This window comes from Cryptomeria japonica, chromosome 6, assembly GCF_030272615.1.
Source record: "Cryptomeria japonica chromosome 6, Sugi_1.0, whole genome shotgun sequence".
In the NCBI taxonomy this organism is placed as follows: Eukaryota; Viridiplantae; Streptophyta; class Pinopsida; order Cupressales; family Cupressaceae; genus Cryptomeria; species Cryptomeria japonica.
The window spans coordinates 255,578,999-255,596,885 of record NC_081410.1 but is presented as its reverse complement, the minus strand read 5'-3'; the positions used below and the strand labels follow the sequence as shown (position 1 = coordinate 255,596,885).

At 38.7% G+C, this 17,887-nt stretch overlaps 1 protein-coding gene across 2 annotated transcripts in view; it reads left to right on the top strand.

Annotated features, from left to right (window-relative positions):
* Positions 1 to 8,438, top strand: part of LOC131037393 (mitochondrial outer membrane protein porin 5) — a 57,012-nt gene extending 48,574 nt beyond the window's left edge. Inside the window, exons 4-8 of one of the 2 annotated variants that reach the window (XM_057969530.2) lie at positions 6,524 to 6,634; positions 6,785 to 6,871; positions 7,227 to 7,435; positions 7,574 to 7,904; positions 8,067 to 8,438. In XM_057969530.2, coding sequence (XP_057825513.1) covers positions 6,524 to 6,634; positions 6,785 to 6,871; positions 7,227 to 7,435; positions 7,574 to 7,880 — 714 coding nt within the window. In that variant the 3' untranslated portion in view covers positions 7,881 to 7,904; positions 8,067 to 8,438. Of the gene's footprint in view, positions 1 to 6,523; positions 6,635 to 6,784; positions 6,872 to 7,226; positions 7,436 to 7,573 lie in introns of both variants that reach the window. The other variant, XM_057969524.2, reaches the window with a different exon arrangement.
* Positions 8,439 to 17,887: the final 9,449 nt, after the last annotated feature.

Sequence of the window (17,887 nt, the reverse complement as noted above, 5' to 3'; positions counted from 1 at the left end):
AGCATTCTCATTTGTTTCTTCAACTTTTGTTCCATGGCATTCTTCTTTAGGTGCAAGGTATGGTGAGCTATCCATTGCAATACATTGATCATCAAGTTGATTTGTGTCATCAGCTTGCAATTGGCTCTTTTCACTGTCGGGTGATGTAGCAACGTCTTGTTCATATGTTCTTCTAAATTCAGCTGCAAGGTGTGCACTCCAAGATCTGTTTGCAATACACTCTTCCTCGAATAAGGCTAGCAATCCAAACTGATATTTGACTTGGTTGATAGCCATTTCGCACAATGTGCAAGTAAATTCGGAGTGGGGTGCATTATGAATCCTACACCAAAATGGTAGCAATATGTCTTCTAAACGCATTTCACCATTCAAAATAAGCTGACTTTCGATCATCCATAAGAAGCTTGAAAGAGGATCCTTTCTCTCTAGGACACTGCAATTGCTTTCTTCAGCTTCTGGCTTGGGAACATCCCAAAAGATTATCTTTCCTTGCGTTGTCGATTCCATCGTTGATAGGTATGTCAAGCAATGCATTTCATATCGACTATTTGTCTCATGGATTCTACACTTCCCTAGTACTACAAATTCTGACAATCAACGTGGGTATAGTTGTATATTTAGTCTGCACCAAAATTGAGGAATATCAACTTGTTGCTCATCTTGAAACTGTTGTTGCTCCATCAAGAAATCTTTCTTTTTTTTAATTTTTTTTTTATTGAATTTTTTACTTTTTTGGATTTTCACTTTTTTTTTTTGATTTTTTGGAATAAAGAGATCTTGCAAATCTCAAATTTAGCTTGAAAGCTCAACTGGTTCCAGCTGCATGAGGTACTTATTTTCCTTTGTAAGCTCAACTGACAATTTAGCGATCACCTTCTTTCTTGTGTAAATTTTGTTGGCGACAGCTTCAAAGTATGACTTGAACAACTGTTTTATTCATGTATCCACAATCATGCCTTTCTTTTGCTTCAATTCTGTTGAGTGTGAAGAGGAGGATGTAAGTTTGAAAGATTTGAGGTAGATTCTCCCTTAATGACTCCACTTGGAAGAGAACTTCTTTTGATATGCAATTCGATGTTCGCCCTCCTAATTCTGTTGAGTGTGGAGGAGAGTGAAAAGAAGGCTATAAGATTACTCCTCGCAAATATGAATTAATATGATTTGGAGTTCAACTGTTCAAGAATTCATTGCCCTCATCCCCTCCTAGTGCCAATTCTATTGATGTGTTTTTTATGCACATGTGAACACACAATAAAATACCCAAAAGTATCTTATCCTCTCTTGAACAAAGTTACTCAAATGCTGAAGATTAGCTTAAGGATCACTTGAGACAACTCCAAGGTTTTGGCATGTCGGGTCACGACGTGTGGATAAGCTCGTTGGTTTGATGTGATTATGCTGGAATCACAAGGGTACTTACGTTGAATTGTTGAATGCTTGAATCGCTGGAACTCGATCATCTGATGTTGCAGTCTTGTGATTCTTTTTATCCTAAACTATCTTGAGTTGAAAAAGGGACAAAAGGAAAGGGTTTAGGAAGCCTATTCTAATCCTAAGAATGGAAGAAAATGGATGAATGATTCAATAGAATCCTACTGGGCAAGGTCTCACCATCAACTTGAACAATTTGACACAAGCTCAGTGCAATCTTCTAAGGGATAATTCAAAGATGTTCAAATCATTACCATCTAACATTGATTATTATTCAAATTAATGCATAAACAATGGATGTATAACAATTTGAAGTTAAGCTCATGTGACTCCAGTTGACCATGCAAAGCACTTTTACAATCAGCAAGAGGCTAGTGGTATGGACTAAACGTATTCCACACAAATACATTCAACAAATTCTTCCACTCAATCTAATCAACATGAAATTAAATTGAGAAGTAAAGACCATGCAAGTTGTTGAAGTAACAAATCAAATTCACCATAACTTTAATGAAATAAGTTGCTCTTTACAACAAGGTTTGGCAACAATCTTTGCCTTCTCCTAATCTAACTTTTTTCTTAATTGCTATTCACTATTCTCTTCTATTACTCTATATTAACCCTTACAAATGAAGAACTAGAGCCTTTTATAATGGTCTCAATACAATTCAATGGCTTAAATCAATTTGAGATCAATGGCCAAGATTTTACAATGAAACCCTAATTAGGGTTTTGTGTGGGGGAAAAAGTGACACTAAGCAAACATGTCCTAATCTCACTTTCAATCACACACTTGTGGAATACGAAAGAGCCTAGAGGTATCACACAATTGGCTACTTCTTTTTGTGGAAGAGAGAGCCACGGGCTACCTATTAGGATTTCTATTCTTTTGTTGCAAATGATAGATAGAATGATGCAAGTTCAATTCTTAACCCCAAAGTGCAAGTATGAACTAATAACAAGATTGCAGAATTGAACTTAAATAATGGAAAGCTATAAACACAAGGACAAGACAAGAATGTAAATGCATACCCGGTGTTAAAATATGAATGAAAATGTTCGAGACGGGGGCGCGGGCGCCACTGTCCTGATTCTGCCCCTGAAACTGCTCTGGAAACTGCTGTTTTGCAACCTGAAAAGCTGTCAAAAATGCTGAAAATTGCTGTCTGACAAAAGGACCAGGGCGCCCAGCGCCCCTGTCCCAGGGACTAGGGCGCCCCACGCCCCTGTCCTGGTCTTTTGCTCTGAAACTTGGTGTGAAGTTCTGTCTCGGTCTGCTTCTTCCAGATCTGCAACTTGCGGCGTCGTCCGAATTCCGAAACCTGCACTTATATCTGAAAAGGTATGGTGGGCGGCTATATAGGGTTTTGCCTTAGTCAAACCCCTGCTTTGGTGATTTCCACCTCCACGAATAGCCAAGTTGTATTGTAAAAGTAATGTGTGTGCAGACCTTGTGTGTGTGCAAGATCCTAAAATGCAAGTAAGCAAACTAGAGCAACCTAGAAAGTAAACCCTAATTGCTTGTAAATGATAATGTAAATGCTCCAAATCAAGATGCAAAGTGATCTAAAGCATGAATACAAATGATATAATGAGGCTTATGCAAAGACATGAAAACAACATGAAATCATACCCAACCCCAAGGGAGGGGTACAAGCCAATCTTCAGTCGGTAATCCCCTATTGCTCTTCAATGTCTTCAAAGCCCTAAATGGATGAATGAAATTGATAGAATGCTTGATGGATGGATGTTTGAATGTTGTTGAAGTCTTCAAAGATCTGCTCTTTCGCTGCATAGAAGGTCCTTCAAAACCAAAATTCTCCCCTTTCAAATGAAGAAAGAGAGCTCTTATATATGAAACCCTAGGTCTTAATTTTATCTTTAGGCCGACTTAGAGATTGAATCTCCCGCCAATTTCGTGGGGTTAAGCTTTATTTTATGATTGGATTGCGCTCCTAAAATTTCGGGAAAAATGTCCGGGACCGTGTGCACTCCGGGCGCCATGGTCTCGACAACTTTTCACCAAATTTTCAGGGCCGTTGGATATGATGATTTTAGAGAGAATCCCGAAGTTACAGGTGATTTCGAGATGTTTTGACCCTCGAAATCAAGCCCCCAAGTTCAAAATAGGACCTAATTAGGGTTTTTGATTAAATAATGTATTGGAAGAATAAAATGAAAGGGGCACACTTTAATGAAAAGGGCCCAACTTTATGATATGGGAGATGATGAAATAGAACCTTAGACCTAATTAATTTAATTAATTAAGTGCTAAAGGGGAAATGCAATGCAAAATGCAAAATGCGCCAAGGCGGGTGCTAAACTAGGTTTGAAATTGTACCACCCTAGCAAGTGCGTACAATTTACGACGCTACAGGTTTGTTACAACAAACTCCTCTTAGCCAATGAAATAATTACATTGTTTGGATACGTCATCTTTAGAATATTCGGCCAATAGACAGTGGGGGTAGGTGCTTCGAAGTTTGTGCCTCCATATGATGAGCTTGGTTCATTGAATCCGGATGTGTTGATGTGGAACTTCTCTGATTGGAGTAGTGATTGGGATGACACCTCGACTTGGATTTGTAGACTTGATTCCTCATCATGAAGGGATGTTGAGAGATATCTCTTGATACTCAACATTTCAAGTTCGCTCAAAGTAGTGGTGATGAGAAGCATTGATGTAGCTGAGTCATTCCTCCATCCTTGCTTGCTTGCCTTGGGGTGATTGTATGATTTCTCCTTTGGTCATCCTGATCTCTTCATGTCTCCATGGTGCGGTGAGTTGTGATTCCTCTTGGGCATTCTCGTGCTTGTAAATGTAGTTTTCTCCTTTGCATGGTGGTGTAGATCTTACAATCTTCCTCCTTTTGCTTTGCAATCACCATCCTTGATGTTTTTTTGTATTTGCTGATGAAGTTTTCCTCTTGAGGACATCTTCTTGACCTTGACATTGAAATTTCCTCCTTACGACACTTGTTTCGATCCTCCTCCAACCTGATCCCCTTGATTTCTTTCTTCATCTCCTGCAAAACAAACAAATGGGTATCAAACACACATGATGTATACCTTTTATATAACTTCCTAATTTGATATAATGTCTGATTTTATGTGGTTTGCAGGTTTGATAAGAGGAGGTCGCTCCTAAGGGTGGGCAATGGAAGTTGGAGCAAATTCGCTCATGATGAGAAGTAAAGGAGGCTTAGCATTATTTCATCACTTCTCTACCAATTGATCTCTTAAGATTTAGCGCAGAATTGATCATATCACCTTCAATGAATGCATTGAGGATGACTTCGCTCCAAGATAGAGGCAAGAGAAGAGGATTTCGCTCCCAATAAGGAGCAATAGAAGTTCTCTCAAACCTTAGTCCAATTCTACCCTTCATCACTTCAGGTTTGAATACTTTGTCATTCATGCAAGTGGAGGCATCAAATTAACTTGGAAAAGAGCTCTATAAGCAAATTTCGCTCCTAACCTTGGGCACATGAAGTGAATTTCGCTTCAACTAGGGAGCACTTGAAGTTGAAATCGCTCCAAAGGAGCACTTGAAATTGTTTTCCAAAACGAAGTCTCGCTCACTAATGACAATTCAGATGCACTAAATCACACTCATTCAAGGCCTTAGGGGTAAATTCGCTCCAAAAGTGATGCACTTGAAGTTTGCTCCAAAGGTGATGGACTTGAAGTTCGCTCCAACTTGCGATTTTAACTCTTTCTCACTCACTTTTCTTTGCTTCATCAACTCAAACCTTAGGTCTTTCAACCGTTCATTCATGAAAACATGTCAAATTCACCTCATGGGAGGCCTAAAAAGGAATTTCACTCCTATCAAAGGGCACTTGAAGTGAAATCGCTCCTATTGGGGAGCACCTGAAGTTAATTGAAACTTGACACTTAGCGTTTTCTTGTTTACTCTCCTTCATTTCATCCATTCGAGTGTTTCAAACTAGGCTCATGGTGCATTCTAAGATCAATTTCGCTCTCAATCAAGAGCATTTGAAGTGAATTTTGCTCCAACTATGGAGCACTTGAAGTTTTTCGCCCTCAACTTCGAGCACTTGAAGTTGCCTACATACTTGACCCAATTGATGTTTCCTTGGATTCCTTGATCAAATTGAGATATTAAACAATGATGAGAGGTATCTTAAGTGACTTGGAGAGCTTGGTAAGGATCTCGCTCCTAATGAGGGAGGAGCAGTAGAATTTTTTTATATACTTAGTCAAATTTTTGCTTCTGAAAGTCACCTCTCATTGGGATGCATATAAGTCACTCAGATGACAAAAGGAACACTTTGTATTGTTGATTAGACTTGTTCTTTGAAGGCTCCATTTGACTTCCTCTTTTCTACCATTTTGTTATTGCAGACCTTGAGCAATTGAGCTTGACAACCACCCTAACCACTCATTCAAACTTCATACCTCACACAGGGCTATCCACCTGACTCTTGGCTTCTTGACCATCAATTCCTCTCCAATGCAAAGGCTAATAGCAAAGGACTCTAACACTATCCTAGAAAGCAAAAAAAATTGGGGGTCCCCATTTGCAATGGGGCGATGTGTGAATACCTCAGGGGATCTTAGAAAGTGACACTAGGCACAAAATACTGACAATATCTTGGAGTGTGACGTTAGACCACAACTTTTGCATTTTTAATTTATTATTATTATGTTATCTCGATTCTCAACACATTATATTTTTAACTTAGACTTGAATTTAAATATGAATAAATGTACGCATGTGTTATGTATGGTGTTCAATTAAGTTTGAGACCACCAAAGAGGGATTCAATACACAAGCATTTTTTCTGATTGAATGTTACTCCACCAACCCTTATTATTTTGTAATCATGTTTTCAGTTGATTGTTTTAAATTTTAGTTTAAATGGTTAGGAGACAAGGGAATAATAATTCCTTATTATTTTGTAATCCATGTTTTCAGTTGATTGTTTTAAATTTTAGTTTAAATGGTTAGCAGACAAGGGAATAATAATTTCTTAATGTTGTATCGTGGTTTTTTATTGATGATCATTTGCAGTTATTTTCACATTTTTATATCCACTTGCTCATACTTGATTGTATGACTGGACAGGGTTTTACATCCACTGGTGTGAACAGAGGGGGGTTTTTCTCTGGTGATATTAACACACAGTACAAGTACCAGAATTCCACTATTGATGTAAAAGTGGACACAAATTCCAATGTGTGTAACATGAAAATATGACTAAACTGCTTAATACCTTTCTTTTAGGCTTTCTTTTAAGTTTGTTTTTCTGGTTCTCAATTATGGTCATGTCCTTGCTAACTTTACCTGGAACATTTCTAAGAATAGATCTGAACTTTTAAATGACAGATCTCAACTAAAATAACTGTTGATGAAATCATACCTCGTACAAGGACTGTTCTTAGCTTCAAATTTCCGGATGAGAAATCTGGCAAGGTAAGTACAAGGGTTTAGATTTAACGTTGGTTTATTTTCTAGTTTCTGCTTATCAATTTTTGCGGAGTTAAATTAACAGGATTTGTTTGGGGCATCCTCAGGAACATTGTTGCTATAATTGGGTCATAAAGCATCTAGGTTCTTATTATGTCAATGCTGTGTCATAATGTGCAAGCTTAAGGCATTTCCTATTTTTTTTTTCAAAACTAATAGGCATTTATTCTTTAGCTTTATGGATTGTACTGTTTGATTTGCTTTGCTAATCCCCAAAATGTCTAGTTTGGTGTTGATTGTCTTAGATCATTTTCTACTGATCTACATATTTCTTGGTTATCCTTCTGTTTTCCTTGTCCAGTTAGACATGCAATATTTGCATGAACATGCAGGCTTCAGCTCAAGCATTGGTTTGACTCCCAAGACTGTAATGGACTTTTCTGGGGCAATTGGAAGCGAGGTTTTTACTGTTGGTGGTGAAGTAGGATATGATACTGCTTCAGGTTTATTCACGAAGTACAATGCGGGCATAGGCATTGCAAAACCTGAATTCAGTGTTGCTGTCATATTGTATGTATCTTGATATTCCTAATCAACTCTGTTCTTTATTATAAATACAATATGAAGTATGTATATGCAATGGTGTTGATGACATATATGAGACTTTTTAGTTGAAACTTATACTGGTTTTGCTGATTTGTTCATAAGGGCGGACAAGGGTGACACCTTGAAAGCATCATATCTGCATGTAGTCAACCCTCTTGCAAACACATCTGTTGCTGCTGAGATTTCACGCAGGTTTTCAGAAAACAAGAACACTTTCACTGTTGGTAGTTCCTATGCTCTTGACCCTATCACCACAGTGAAAACACGGCTTAACAACCATGGGAAGCTTGGTGCACTACTTCAGCATCAGTTCATGCCCAAATCTGTGTTAAGTCTTTCTGGAGAGTTTGACACAAAGGCCCTTGATAAGTCTCCCAAGATTGGTTTGGCATTGGCATTGAAGCCCTGAGATTGCCTGTTCTAAACATAAAGGGTATTTTTTCTGGAAAGTAGGCCATTTTGATTTTTGCAGGAAGCATATGCTACTTTATTCTTTTTCAAAATGCTGGAGTCTGATGTCAGATTGAATTGATTAGGAACATTTATACAAGCTTGAAGAATATATAATCATCCTTTTTTTATTGTGCAAGAGCAGAGTAATTGTAGAGTTCGAGAATTTACTCAGGCGGGATATCTATTTGATTATTATCCAAGAATTGTGATTAATATGCACCTGGTTTGGCATTGGAGTTCATCACAAGAACAAAATTTCTTTGACTGTAATCTAACTAGAGCTCCTTTGTGCCTGAATAAGATCCATGAATTATGAGATTAGATGCTAGGTTATTTATTGTGGACGTGACCTGGAGTGTTAGCTGTTAGGCAGCAAGAGTTCTATTCAGAATAAAACTGGTGCAGTTATTTATTAAATTATGTTAGGCAGCAAGAGTTCTATTCGAAATAAAACTGGGGCAGTTATTTATTAAATTATTTGTAGTGTTTTAAACACACTACCTTTTTTCTCTTACTCGCAGTTTGGGTGTGTGCATTTTAAGTTGTGATAAGGTTTCTACAGTTTAACTTGGATTTGAAACAAATTAATGCCTGTGAAATTTAGCTAAGCACCTCAGCAATTTTGAATGTTTGATATATGTAAAGCAACTGTGCAAAAGACTGCAGTTTTAATTGCCCTTGAAAATATCTAGAATAAATATTAACTTTGAGATGTTTCAAAGTCACGGCAATGGTCTTGGCGGGTCCCTTCTGACCATTTAGATATCTTTTCTGCAACTTCAACTTGTGGTTGATTGCAATTTATTTATTTATTCTCTTGATTATATGGTCCCTCTTGATTGCAATGGTCTTGGCGGGTCCCTTTTGACCATTTAGATATCTTTTCTGCAACTTCAACTTGTGATTGGTTGCAATTTATTTATTCTCTTGATTATACTGTACGTACTGAAGTTCACTACTCTTCTTACATGTGTAGATATCCCTAAGCAGAAACGGAACTATTTGTTTTTCTGCATTTGCTTAATGTTGCATTATTTCCTTAAATCATTTTCGTTTCTAGATATTCAAGAGGTACAACAAAACCAAATAATCATTCTCAAATTTTGCAATTTATGAATTCTTTGTTGCCTTCGCACTTATCTTCTTGTTCAATTCACAGATATTGCAGTATAAATATGACTTCTTTAGATCCTTCTAAAATTGCAAGATTCATTTATTAAATTGAGAAAGAAGAGTTTAAACTATATGGAGCAATGCAGCAAAGAACCAGTTTATTTTCCTGCAGTAAAGAGTTTTTGGCAGGCACACTAAGATTGATTCAGTCTTGCTTAAAATGCAATATGTGCAGGAATATTGTTGCACGAGGATGATTTGTTTCTTGTTTAGAGAGATTTCAGAAATCAACCCAAGAATTCAAGAATTACCAAGTGCTGTGAATATTCATTACTACATTGATGTCATAAAGCTGGTTCTATTTATCTCAAATTCAATGAAAACCAATAATGTTGGAATCTCTGAAATTGCCCTATTTATTGGTTTTGTGCAATGCGTACATATAAACCTCTATGCCAATTGATGCAGTCTTGAGGTTAGCAAGTGCATGTGGCAGAGAAAAGGAGAATGCAAGAATATCGCGTTATTAAATTGTGTTGTCTTGTGCCAATGACATGTACATACTCTAGTTTGCAGTTATCCTAGTGCATCTCTCCAGGCAATTTTTTCTCTTTTCATAATTGCAGTTATATGGTTTATAATTAGCCCAGAGTAGATGGTTTAGTACGAGTTTTATTCAACATTATAGTGATTTTCCCTGTATGGGTTAGGGATCTTAATGTTGTTTTTTGGCATTTGTGTATGTGTCATGGGTAAGGCCAGCCGCTCCAATTAGCTATTTATAATTGACCTCTGTTAGAAAGGATGTTTGAAGGCTCCAGCCAAACTGCAACATGTATACGTTTGAAGTCTGGAAGGGTCTTGGCCAAGATAGTCCTTGGTAGAAAAATACAAAGAACCTAGAAGGCTTTACCAAGACAAAAGGCTAGTGTTATTCCTAACTTCAGCTCGTAGAGCTGCTTGCTTGCTTGTTGACGTGTATTTTGTACACCATCATACACAGAATAAAATACCAATAGGCATCTTATCCTCTCTTGAGAAAATAGTCTCTAACTGTTGAAGATTCGTGTAAAGGATCAGTTAGGAAGACTCCAAGGTTCTTTTAGTAGGGTCTCTACGTGTGGACAAGCCTCCAGCGGTATGATGTGATTTGCTGTTTCCTCCAAGGGGCCTTACGTATTCCGAAAGTTCAAGATTTGCTAAACTAAGGAAACTATTCAAAAAATAACAAAAGGAGTAGGGTTTGAAAGAGGTCTAATCTAGTCTAACCCTATGAATGACTTAGTATGGACAAGACTTGGCAAGATTCAACCAACTTCAATTTTGCCATAAGATAACAACTCAATTGAAATTAGTGCGATCTTCTAAGGTAATAAAATGATATTCAATGCATCAAATATCATGGACACTACCACGAAGGTACATATCCAAGATAAAATAATGATTGAAGGTTAAGGGACTCAAAGTATTCTCCAGTTGACCACGCAAGGCGTTCCTACAATCAGCAAGAAGCTAGTGGTTTGGATTACGAATCCTACCAAAGATCAAGTCTCACACAATGTCCTTCAAACTAACAAGCTACTTTGATTGAGCACAATTCAAGTAAATCAAACAACCATGAAGATAACTCAAGAAATTTGCAACAAAACACCATAACTTCAATATTTCATTGATTTCCAAATCATCATGTACAACAATTGCTTGAATTCCTCTCTTCAAAACTCAATCTTGCTACAAAATAAAATTGCTTCTAGCTCTAATCTCTTTTCTCTATTACATCAACTATTGATTATTACACTATTATTCATTGAAATGAAAAATGAGGGTATAAATAGCATCCTCAATTACAATGAAAGGTCCAGATTGAAAGTAGATCAACGGACAAGATCATGACACCTAAACCCTAATTAGGGTTTGTTACAAATGGCCTCCTTTTTACTGAACAATATTAAATGCATAGCCAAATATTAAATTTTGGCACAAAAACCTAGGAGACATAAACCAATGAGAAATAAGATGTCATGTCATCTGTAACAACCTTTCATCTAGAATCTTATTCCCTTTCCAATTTTCTTTCTTAGCATATGCAATGAATCTTGAAACGATTCCTTCGATTTCTGCAATTGGAATCTCGAGAAGATTCTTCACACTCTCTTTTAAGTGGATGACCTGATCGAATGCATCTAGAAGAGCTGCGTCCCATGAAGGTTCAAGTTCCTTCGTCCTTTCAATCAGGAGCATGGTGGCAAACATCTGATCATACTGCTCATCTGTAACATTTGCGTCCTTGCAAAAGATGACTTTGATTCTATCCTCTAGTTCCTGCATATCCACATCTGTCTCGACTTCGATCCTTTTGCCAAGAATGGTACGAAGTACCTCAAATACTCTGTCCTGGATAGGATTGATCACCTCCTCAACTTGGCCACATCTAGTACTGATGTCTTCAAAGAAAACACTCTTCATATGGAGTAAGGTTGACCAATGAAACAAACTGTGAGATTCTCCATCCAAGATCTTCTCTTGTGCTAAGACCTTCCTTGATGTGTGTCTAATAACTTTCAAGACAGGAATGATAACATCCTTGGTATGGGCGAATGCAGCTACTGTTATCATCAAATTGTGGATCATCTCAAGAACTTGGATAACTTGATGAATAATCTTCATCATCCTTGTAACAAACTCTATGGCCACTGTATGAGATCTATCCATCCAATTACTTGTACGTTGGACCATGTTCCTGAATCTTTCTGCTTCATTGATTGATTGAAGCGGAAGTGCTTGCACTGGTGATCTAGCTGGATCCTGACGTCCCAAAGGTTCATTGATGTGACTGAAATATGTCCTCCATGCACCGACCTCTCTCTCAAGCTTTCTGTTCTTCTCCATTTCTTCTCTAAGCTTGTCTTTCAATGCCTCAAATGAATCGGTGGCATCATCTAAAGTCTGTTCTGCTGTAGAGGGTCCTAACTCAAAAGTCTGTATATCATATTCTTCTGCTAGGATCTCACCTTCATATTTGTCTGCTGCTGGTGTAGCTATCTGCAATTTCCTAGATCCAGTCTCATCTCGAATCATCTTGGACATCTTGGTAGCCTTTCTCTTCTCTGTTACTTCATGTGAGCATCCAACAAGGCTCTCTAAATCAATTGCATTGTCCTCGTCCTCTACTACGATCACCTTGGTTAATCTTTCCTTCAACCAATCTGGGATAATCGATCGTGTTTCTTGAACTTGAATCTCTTTATGCACTATTTCTTCTTGTCTGGGAGGAGATGATATTTCATTGTCTACTTTGTCTTCATCTAACTCATAGTCTTGGAGAGACCCATCTGGTGACCCATGCTGTGCCTGTCCTTCCTCCTGCCTATCGTTCTGTACCATCGACTCCATGGATTCTTCCACTTGAATTGTTTTATTCTCTGGTCTAGAAGAAGTACCGGATGATCGATCTCTGTTAGCCTCTTGTTTCTTCTTGGAAGATTCTCTCTTTCCAGGTCTCTCTTTCCTCTTCGAACCTCTTGAATGGAGATTGCTCTCACTGGCACATCGAAGGTTTCCTTCACCTGAATTTCTAGGATTAGGATTGCCTTCACTCACACTAGCTCCACCTTCGGCAGGTTTCTCTTCCAAAGTGAAAGTCATGGCTATGCCTTGTTCTCTCAACTTCTGATGTTGTATGTCAACCCATCTGCGAGTACAAGACAAGACTGGTGCCATCAAAGTATCTAAATCCACGACCTCGGGCTCATTCCAATCTAACCTTATTGTTTTGCTTTCTCGATCATAGGAAGACTAGATATGTCTGCCATTGTCCTGAGCTTGGTCGGCCACTCTATAAATCTTGCATTTCCTGATGAAATCCAAAGGTAATCTGGAATGCATTTTTCGTTTCACTTCAAGATCATCTAAGAGATTCATCATAAAATCCTCAATCTGATACTCATGTCTAAACTTCCTGCCGACTGTCTCCTCTAAATGTCCACGTGGATCAAAGCTTTCTCTCAAAGCAAAAGATGAAAAAGAATACAAGGCTAACTCCCTCTCTGCGTCATCCATAGCTAAAGCATTAGGACATACCTCAACTGAATTACCCAAAATGATAGGTACTGGAACTCCATTCTGATGTCTGTGTCTGAATGCCTTCACATATGCTGCCAACTGTCTTGTTACTTCAAGTAACACAATTCTGTCTGTCGGATATCTCGGCAACATGTATGGAGGTAAAGGACATCCATGCACTCTAATATAAGTGAACTTCGGGAACTGAATGAACCAAGCACCGTACCTCTTTATGAATTCCTGGGCATCCTGAGATAACCTGTTGTGAATTCCACCTTGCAACGTCCTTGTGATGTTCATCGTGAAAGTATCATTAATCAACTTATAGTTGCTCCCTGGCGGATGATGCAAGTAGGCATAGGAATCACAAGCTCTGACCTCGCCGGGTCCTCTTCCAATCACTCCTCTGTGAGGTAGTCCTGCGTATTCAACACTCCTGATCAAGGCATAGATGACATATGAACTCATGTGGAAGGACTTAGTAGCCTTGAGTCTCCTCAACTGTACGTCTAAGCAATGGCTAATCATCCTAGCCCAATGTATCGTACCTTTTCCCTGAACGATCACCTGGATGAAGTAAAACATCCACTTCTCAAAATAGAAGGCATGAGGGGCTCCTGTAACTCGGTTGAGCATGGTAATCAAATCTCTGTACTCCTCTTGGAAGTCAATCCTGTGCGGTGTGTTCGGGACCTTGCTCAGACGGGGACGGCTTTTAAGTAGCCAGTTCTTATTGATAATGCTTAGACAAGCATCTGGATCATCTTCGTACACTGATCTGGCTCCTTCTATGCTCTTGTATATCATGTCCCTGTGCTCTGGAAGATGGAAAGCTTCACTTATAGCTTCCTCTGAAAGGTACGCCAAAATGTTTCCCTCTTTGGACACGATCGTCCTGGATTGTGGATCATAGTGACGAGCACACTCGATCATCAACTCATGGCACTGAACAGCTGGAGGAAAGCCGACCGCCTTAATGATGCCACTCTCTATTATTCTCCGGGCGACAGGTGATGGTTTGCCAATGTAAGGGACCTCTCGAAACTTCTTCGTGCTGAAGTTACCCAAGTTTGTATCTCCAATGTTGCTCCACTTCGACACGATCTTGGTCTCCACTTCTTCGGTCTTCTGATCTTCTTTCATGAGAGCTGAGCGACTGGTGGATGCTCCCGCCTTCGGGGTCGCCATACCTCAAGAGAGAGCTAACTCTAGAATGCAAAAAGGACAAAATCGCATAGGCAAAAAGATCGAAAATAGCCTTCAATGTAATCGCCTTAGCAAAATAGCAATTCGCCACCTTTTGAGTTGCCTTTGACGTGATCTTCAAATTCCCCTTTAACGTGATCTTCAAGCCTTGGCAAATTCGCTCAATATAGATTCGCACCACCTTGGAAGTTACTAGCGCCACCTTGGATTGATAGTTCGCACCACCTTTGATTAATAAACTCCAAATCGCACTCATCGCCTTGGTCCCTTGGAGAGGCACAGGAGCGATCCATCATGTTGGTCTCGATTTTTGCATTTTTTGACGTTCAATCTCTGCATTTCTATGTTCAAATCATTATTTTTGTCGGGTCCTTCGAGTTTGATTGACTTGCATGTGTGAAGAGATGCCCTTGGATGTAATATCGCCCTGGTCCCTTGGAGAGGGACAGGAGCGATCCTAACGTTTTCACTTGAAATTCTCCATTTTGACATCAACTTTTCCTTGTATGGTGAATAATAACTTTGCTTGTTCATTCCATGCTCGTCCCACTTGCTTTTCACAAGACGTTTTGATGTTTAAAGGATCATCGCCCTTGTCCCTTGGAGAGGGACAGGAGCGATCCTTGTCTTTTCTCCATTTTAAGTTCGAGTTGGTAATATTTAACGTCCATTTCCCTTTGTATCGCCTTCGAAATGATGTTTAAAACCATGTGCGACTTTATCTCAAAGTGATCTTTAAAGGATATCATGTGTTTTGGCAAATATCGCCCTGGTCCCTTGGAGAGGGACAGGAGCGATCTCCATGTCCTGGCTCAAATTTGTAAACATTTGATCTTCGTTCTTCATTCATTGTCTTCCAAAGGTCGTCTTTAACTTCGCCAATCCCTGCATTGTCTTGATTTTGAAGGAGCATGAGTGTTTTTAATGAAATCGCTTTGGTCCTTGTCCAAAGGACAGGAGCGATATAGACTCCTTAGCTTGATTGATAACATTTGGACGTTCCAAACTTTGATATATCACTTTCAAAAGACGCCTTGAACCTTGTATGACCTCGTGAAGTCTTGGCCTTACGTGATTTTTGCATGAATTAGCCAATGCATTCAATATCGCTCTGGTCCCTTCCTGAGGGACAGGAGCGAAGTTCAACATTTTGAGCTCGTCTTTGCCTTGTTCAACTTGCAATTGTCTTCATCGTGTAGAATGAAGCCTTTTCGATTCCCTTGGATACTTGGGACGTGATCAACTTTCAAATTTCATGTCCTTATACAAATTTCGCTCTGGTCCCTTCCCGAGGGACAGGAGCGAACTGGGGATTTGAGTGCAAATTCCTTCAACGTGACGACCTTTGTAACTTCGTGCTTGATTGAAATGCCTTGAAACGCCTTTGCCACCTTGTTCCTCGTCTTGGAATGTCCTAAACTTGAATAAGGAGCAATATAACCATCATATCGCCCTGGTCCCTTGGAGAGGGACAGGAGCGATTCTAGCTCTGTAGGCCTTATTTCACTTCGTCATCTTCAAAATTTATATTCAACGGATTCGTCATGTTCCATTCCATTCATCTATGCCTTGGGATCCACTCAAAATGGGCAAGAAAATCATCTATAACAAAAATCGCTCTGGTCCCTTCCTGAGGGACAGGAGCGAACTAGGCATTTAGGGTCCTTTGTTGACTCTTCAAAATCTTCAATTTGTCTTCAATAGTTTCATTTCACCTCCTTCCTTGCCATCAAACATAAACTTGACTTGATCTTTGTCTGAAATTTGCTCTATGAAGAATATCGCTCTGGTCCCTTGGAGAGGGACAGGAGCTACAATGTACTTCACCCTGGTCCCTTCCTGAGGGATAGGAGCGATTTTAGCATTCTGGGTCATTCTCCTTCATGTTTGCACTTCAAGTTATATTCATTTGATAAAACATATTCCCTTGGACATCTTCAAATTGTTAGGTCATTGGAATCCTGCAAGGACAAAGCAATATTTGATTTGTAGCTCCGGTCCTTCACTGAGGGACAGGAGCGATTTTTCTCCTGGAGGTATTTCTGTGTTCGTGAAAATCTTCAATTTATATTCAATGGAAAGATCTCGCCTTTCTTCATCACTTCCAACTCGAAATTCATCTTGGTCCTGCAGGAATAGTAAGATATTTGAAAACGAGCTCCGGTCCTTCACTGAGGGACAGGAGCGATTTTGCTCCTACAGGCCAAAATATCATGATTTTACAAGTTTAATCAATTCCCAAGGCAAAAACCAACCATTCCCAATGCCCGGGATCAAAAATAAAAAAAGTCAAAATTTGGTCAAAATTAGTCAATTGGACAAAAATTCACATTTCATCCTCAATACTTAGACAAATTTAAGCTCTGCACTCAAAATTCCAATTGAAAATAGACCATTCTGGCGAATTTATTGCATTCAAAATTTGCATTCTTACAAAAGAAGCTCAAAAACTCTCAAAACTGACTGGATTCTGGCTTGAAAAGACGTTAATTAAAACCCTAAGGCTAGACCCTAAATCCAGACAACTGACTGACTAACAAAATCCTAAAAGCGAAGCGAAAAGCGAGCAAAAAAAAACGAGCAAAAAGAGGGGGTCCCCATTTGCAATGGGGCGATGTGTGAAATGGTCACAACACTGCTCTAGGCGGGAAAAACATTAAGACATTTTTTTTCCAAAATTGTGCTCTTGAAGCGTTAATAAGGATTTGGGTTTGTGAGATACAATGAAATAAAAAATGCTCTCCTTTTATGATGTTAGAAATGAGTTACAAAGGCAACTATAATCTCATTCTAAGTTAATAAGAAGTAAGCATTATCTATGCATGGTCTGCGGGCAGTTGCCTGATGAGTCAAGGCCGTCTTCATTTTTATTTGTTTTGGAGAATTATGGATTTGCCTCATTTGGCTTTCAAAAGGGGCAAATTTGTGTTTATCATATTAGCGTCTATCTAGGCTTATTTACAAATACGAATTTGGGAAGCAAGAGCACAAGAATAAATTAGAAGACTTTTAATGTGCACAAGGTCAAAGAAAGCTTATGGGACAGTAGATCCAATTAATTTAGCATTCTGAAGTGCTGATCTTCTGCAATTTAGCTTGATAATGAGCTCTCCCATTCTCACCACCCATTCAACGTTGACAAAATCTTGAAAATAAGTTGTTAAATCACTTATGTAGTTGTTTCTGATATCACCATGTGTCTTGCGATTTAAAATAAAATGCTTTTTTGTTTCCATAGTCTTTACTGTACACAAGATACAAACTCTTTCTTCCCAAACTTATTTTGGTCTTTTCTGCCTTTTTGTTTCATATCAAAGATGATGTGAGTTAGTCCTTAGCTCTCCAAAAAATATTCAACTCTATACAGGCCTTTTATAGGTGGTCCAATTATAAATTAAATTCATTAAGGTAATACTTCTTTTTCGCAGTTACTTCTTTTTTTAATCGGTAAATATGTCTTTATATTGATATTTTAGAAGGAAATACATTAGCAGCAGAGTAAAAAATTATGCAGTCTACCAAAACAATCCCCATTCCATCTATAGCAAACAAATAGTCAAAACATCTACATTTCCTCGATCT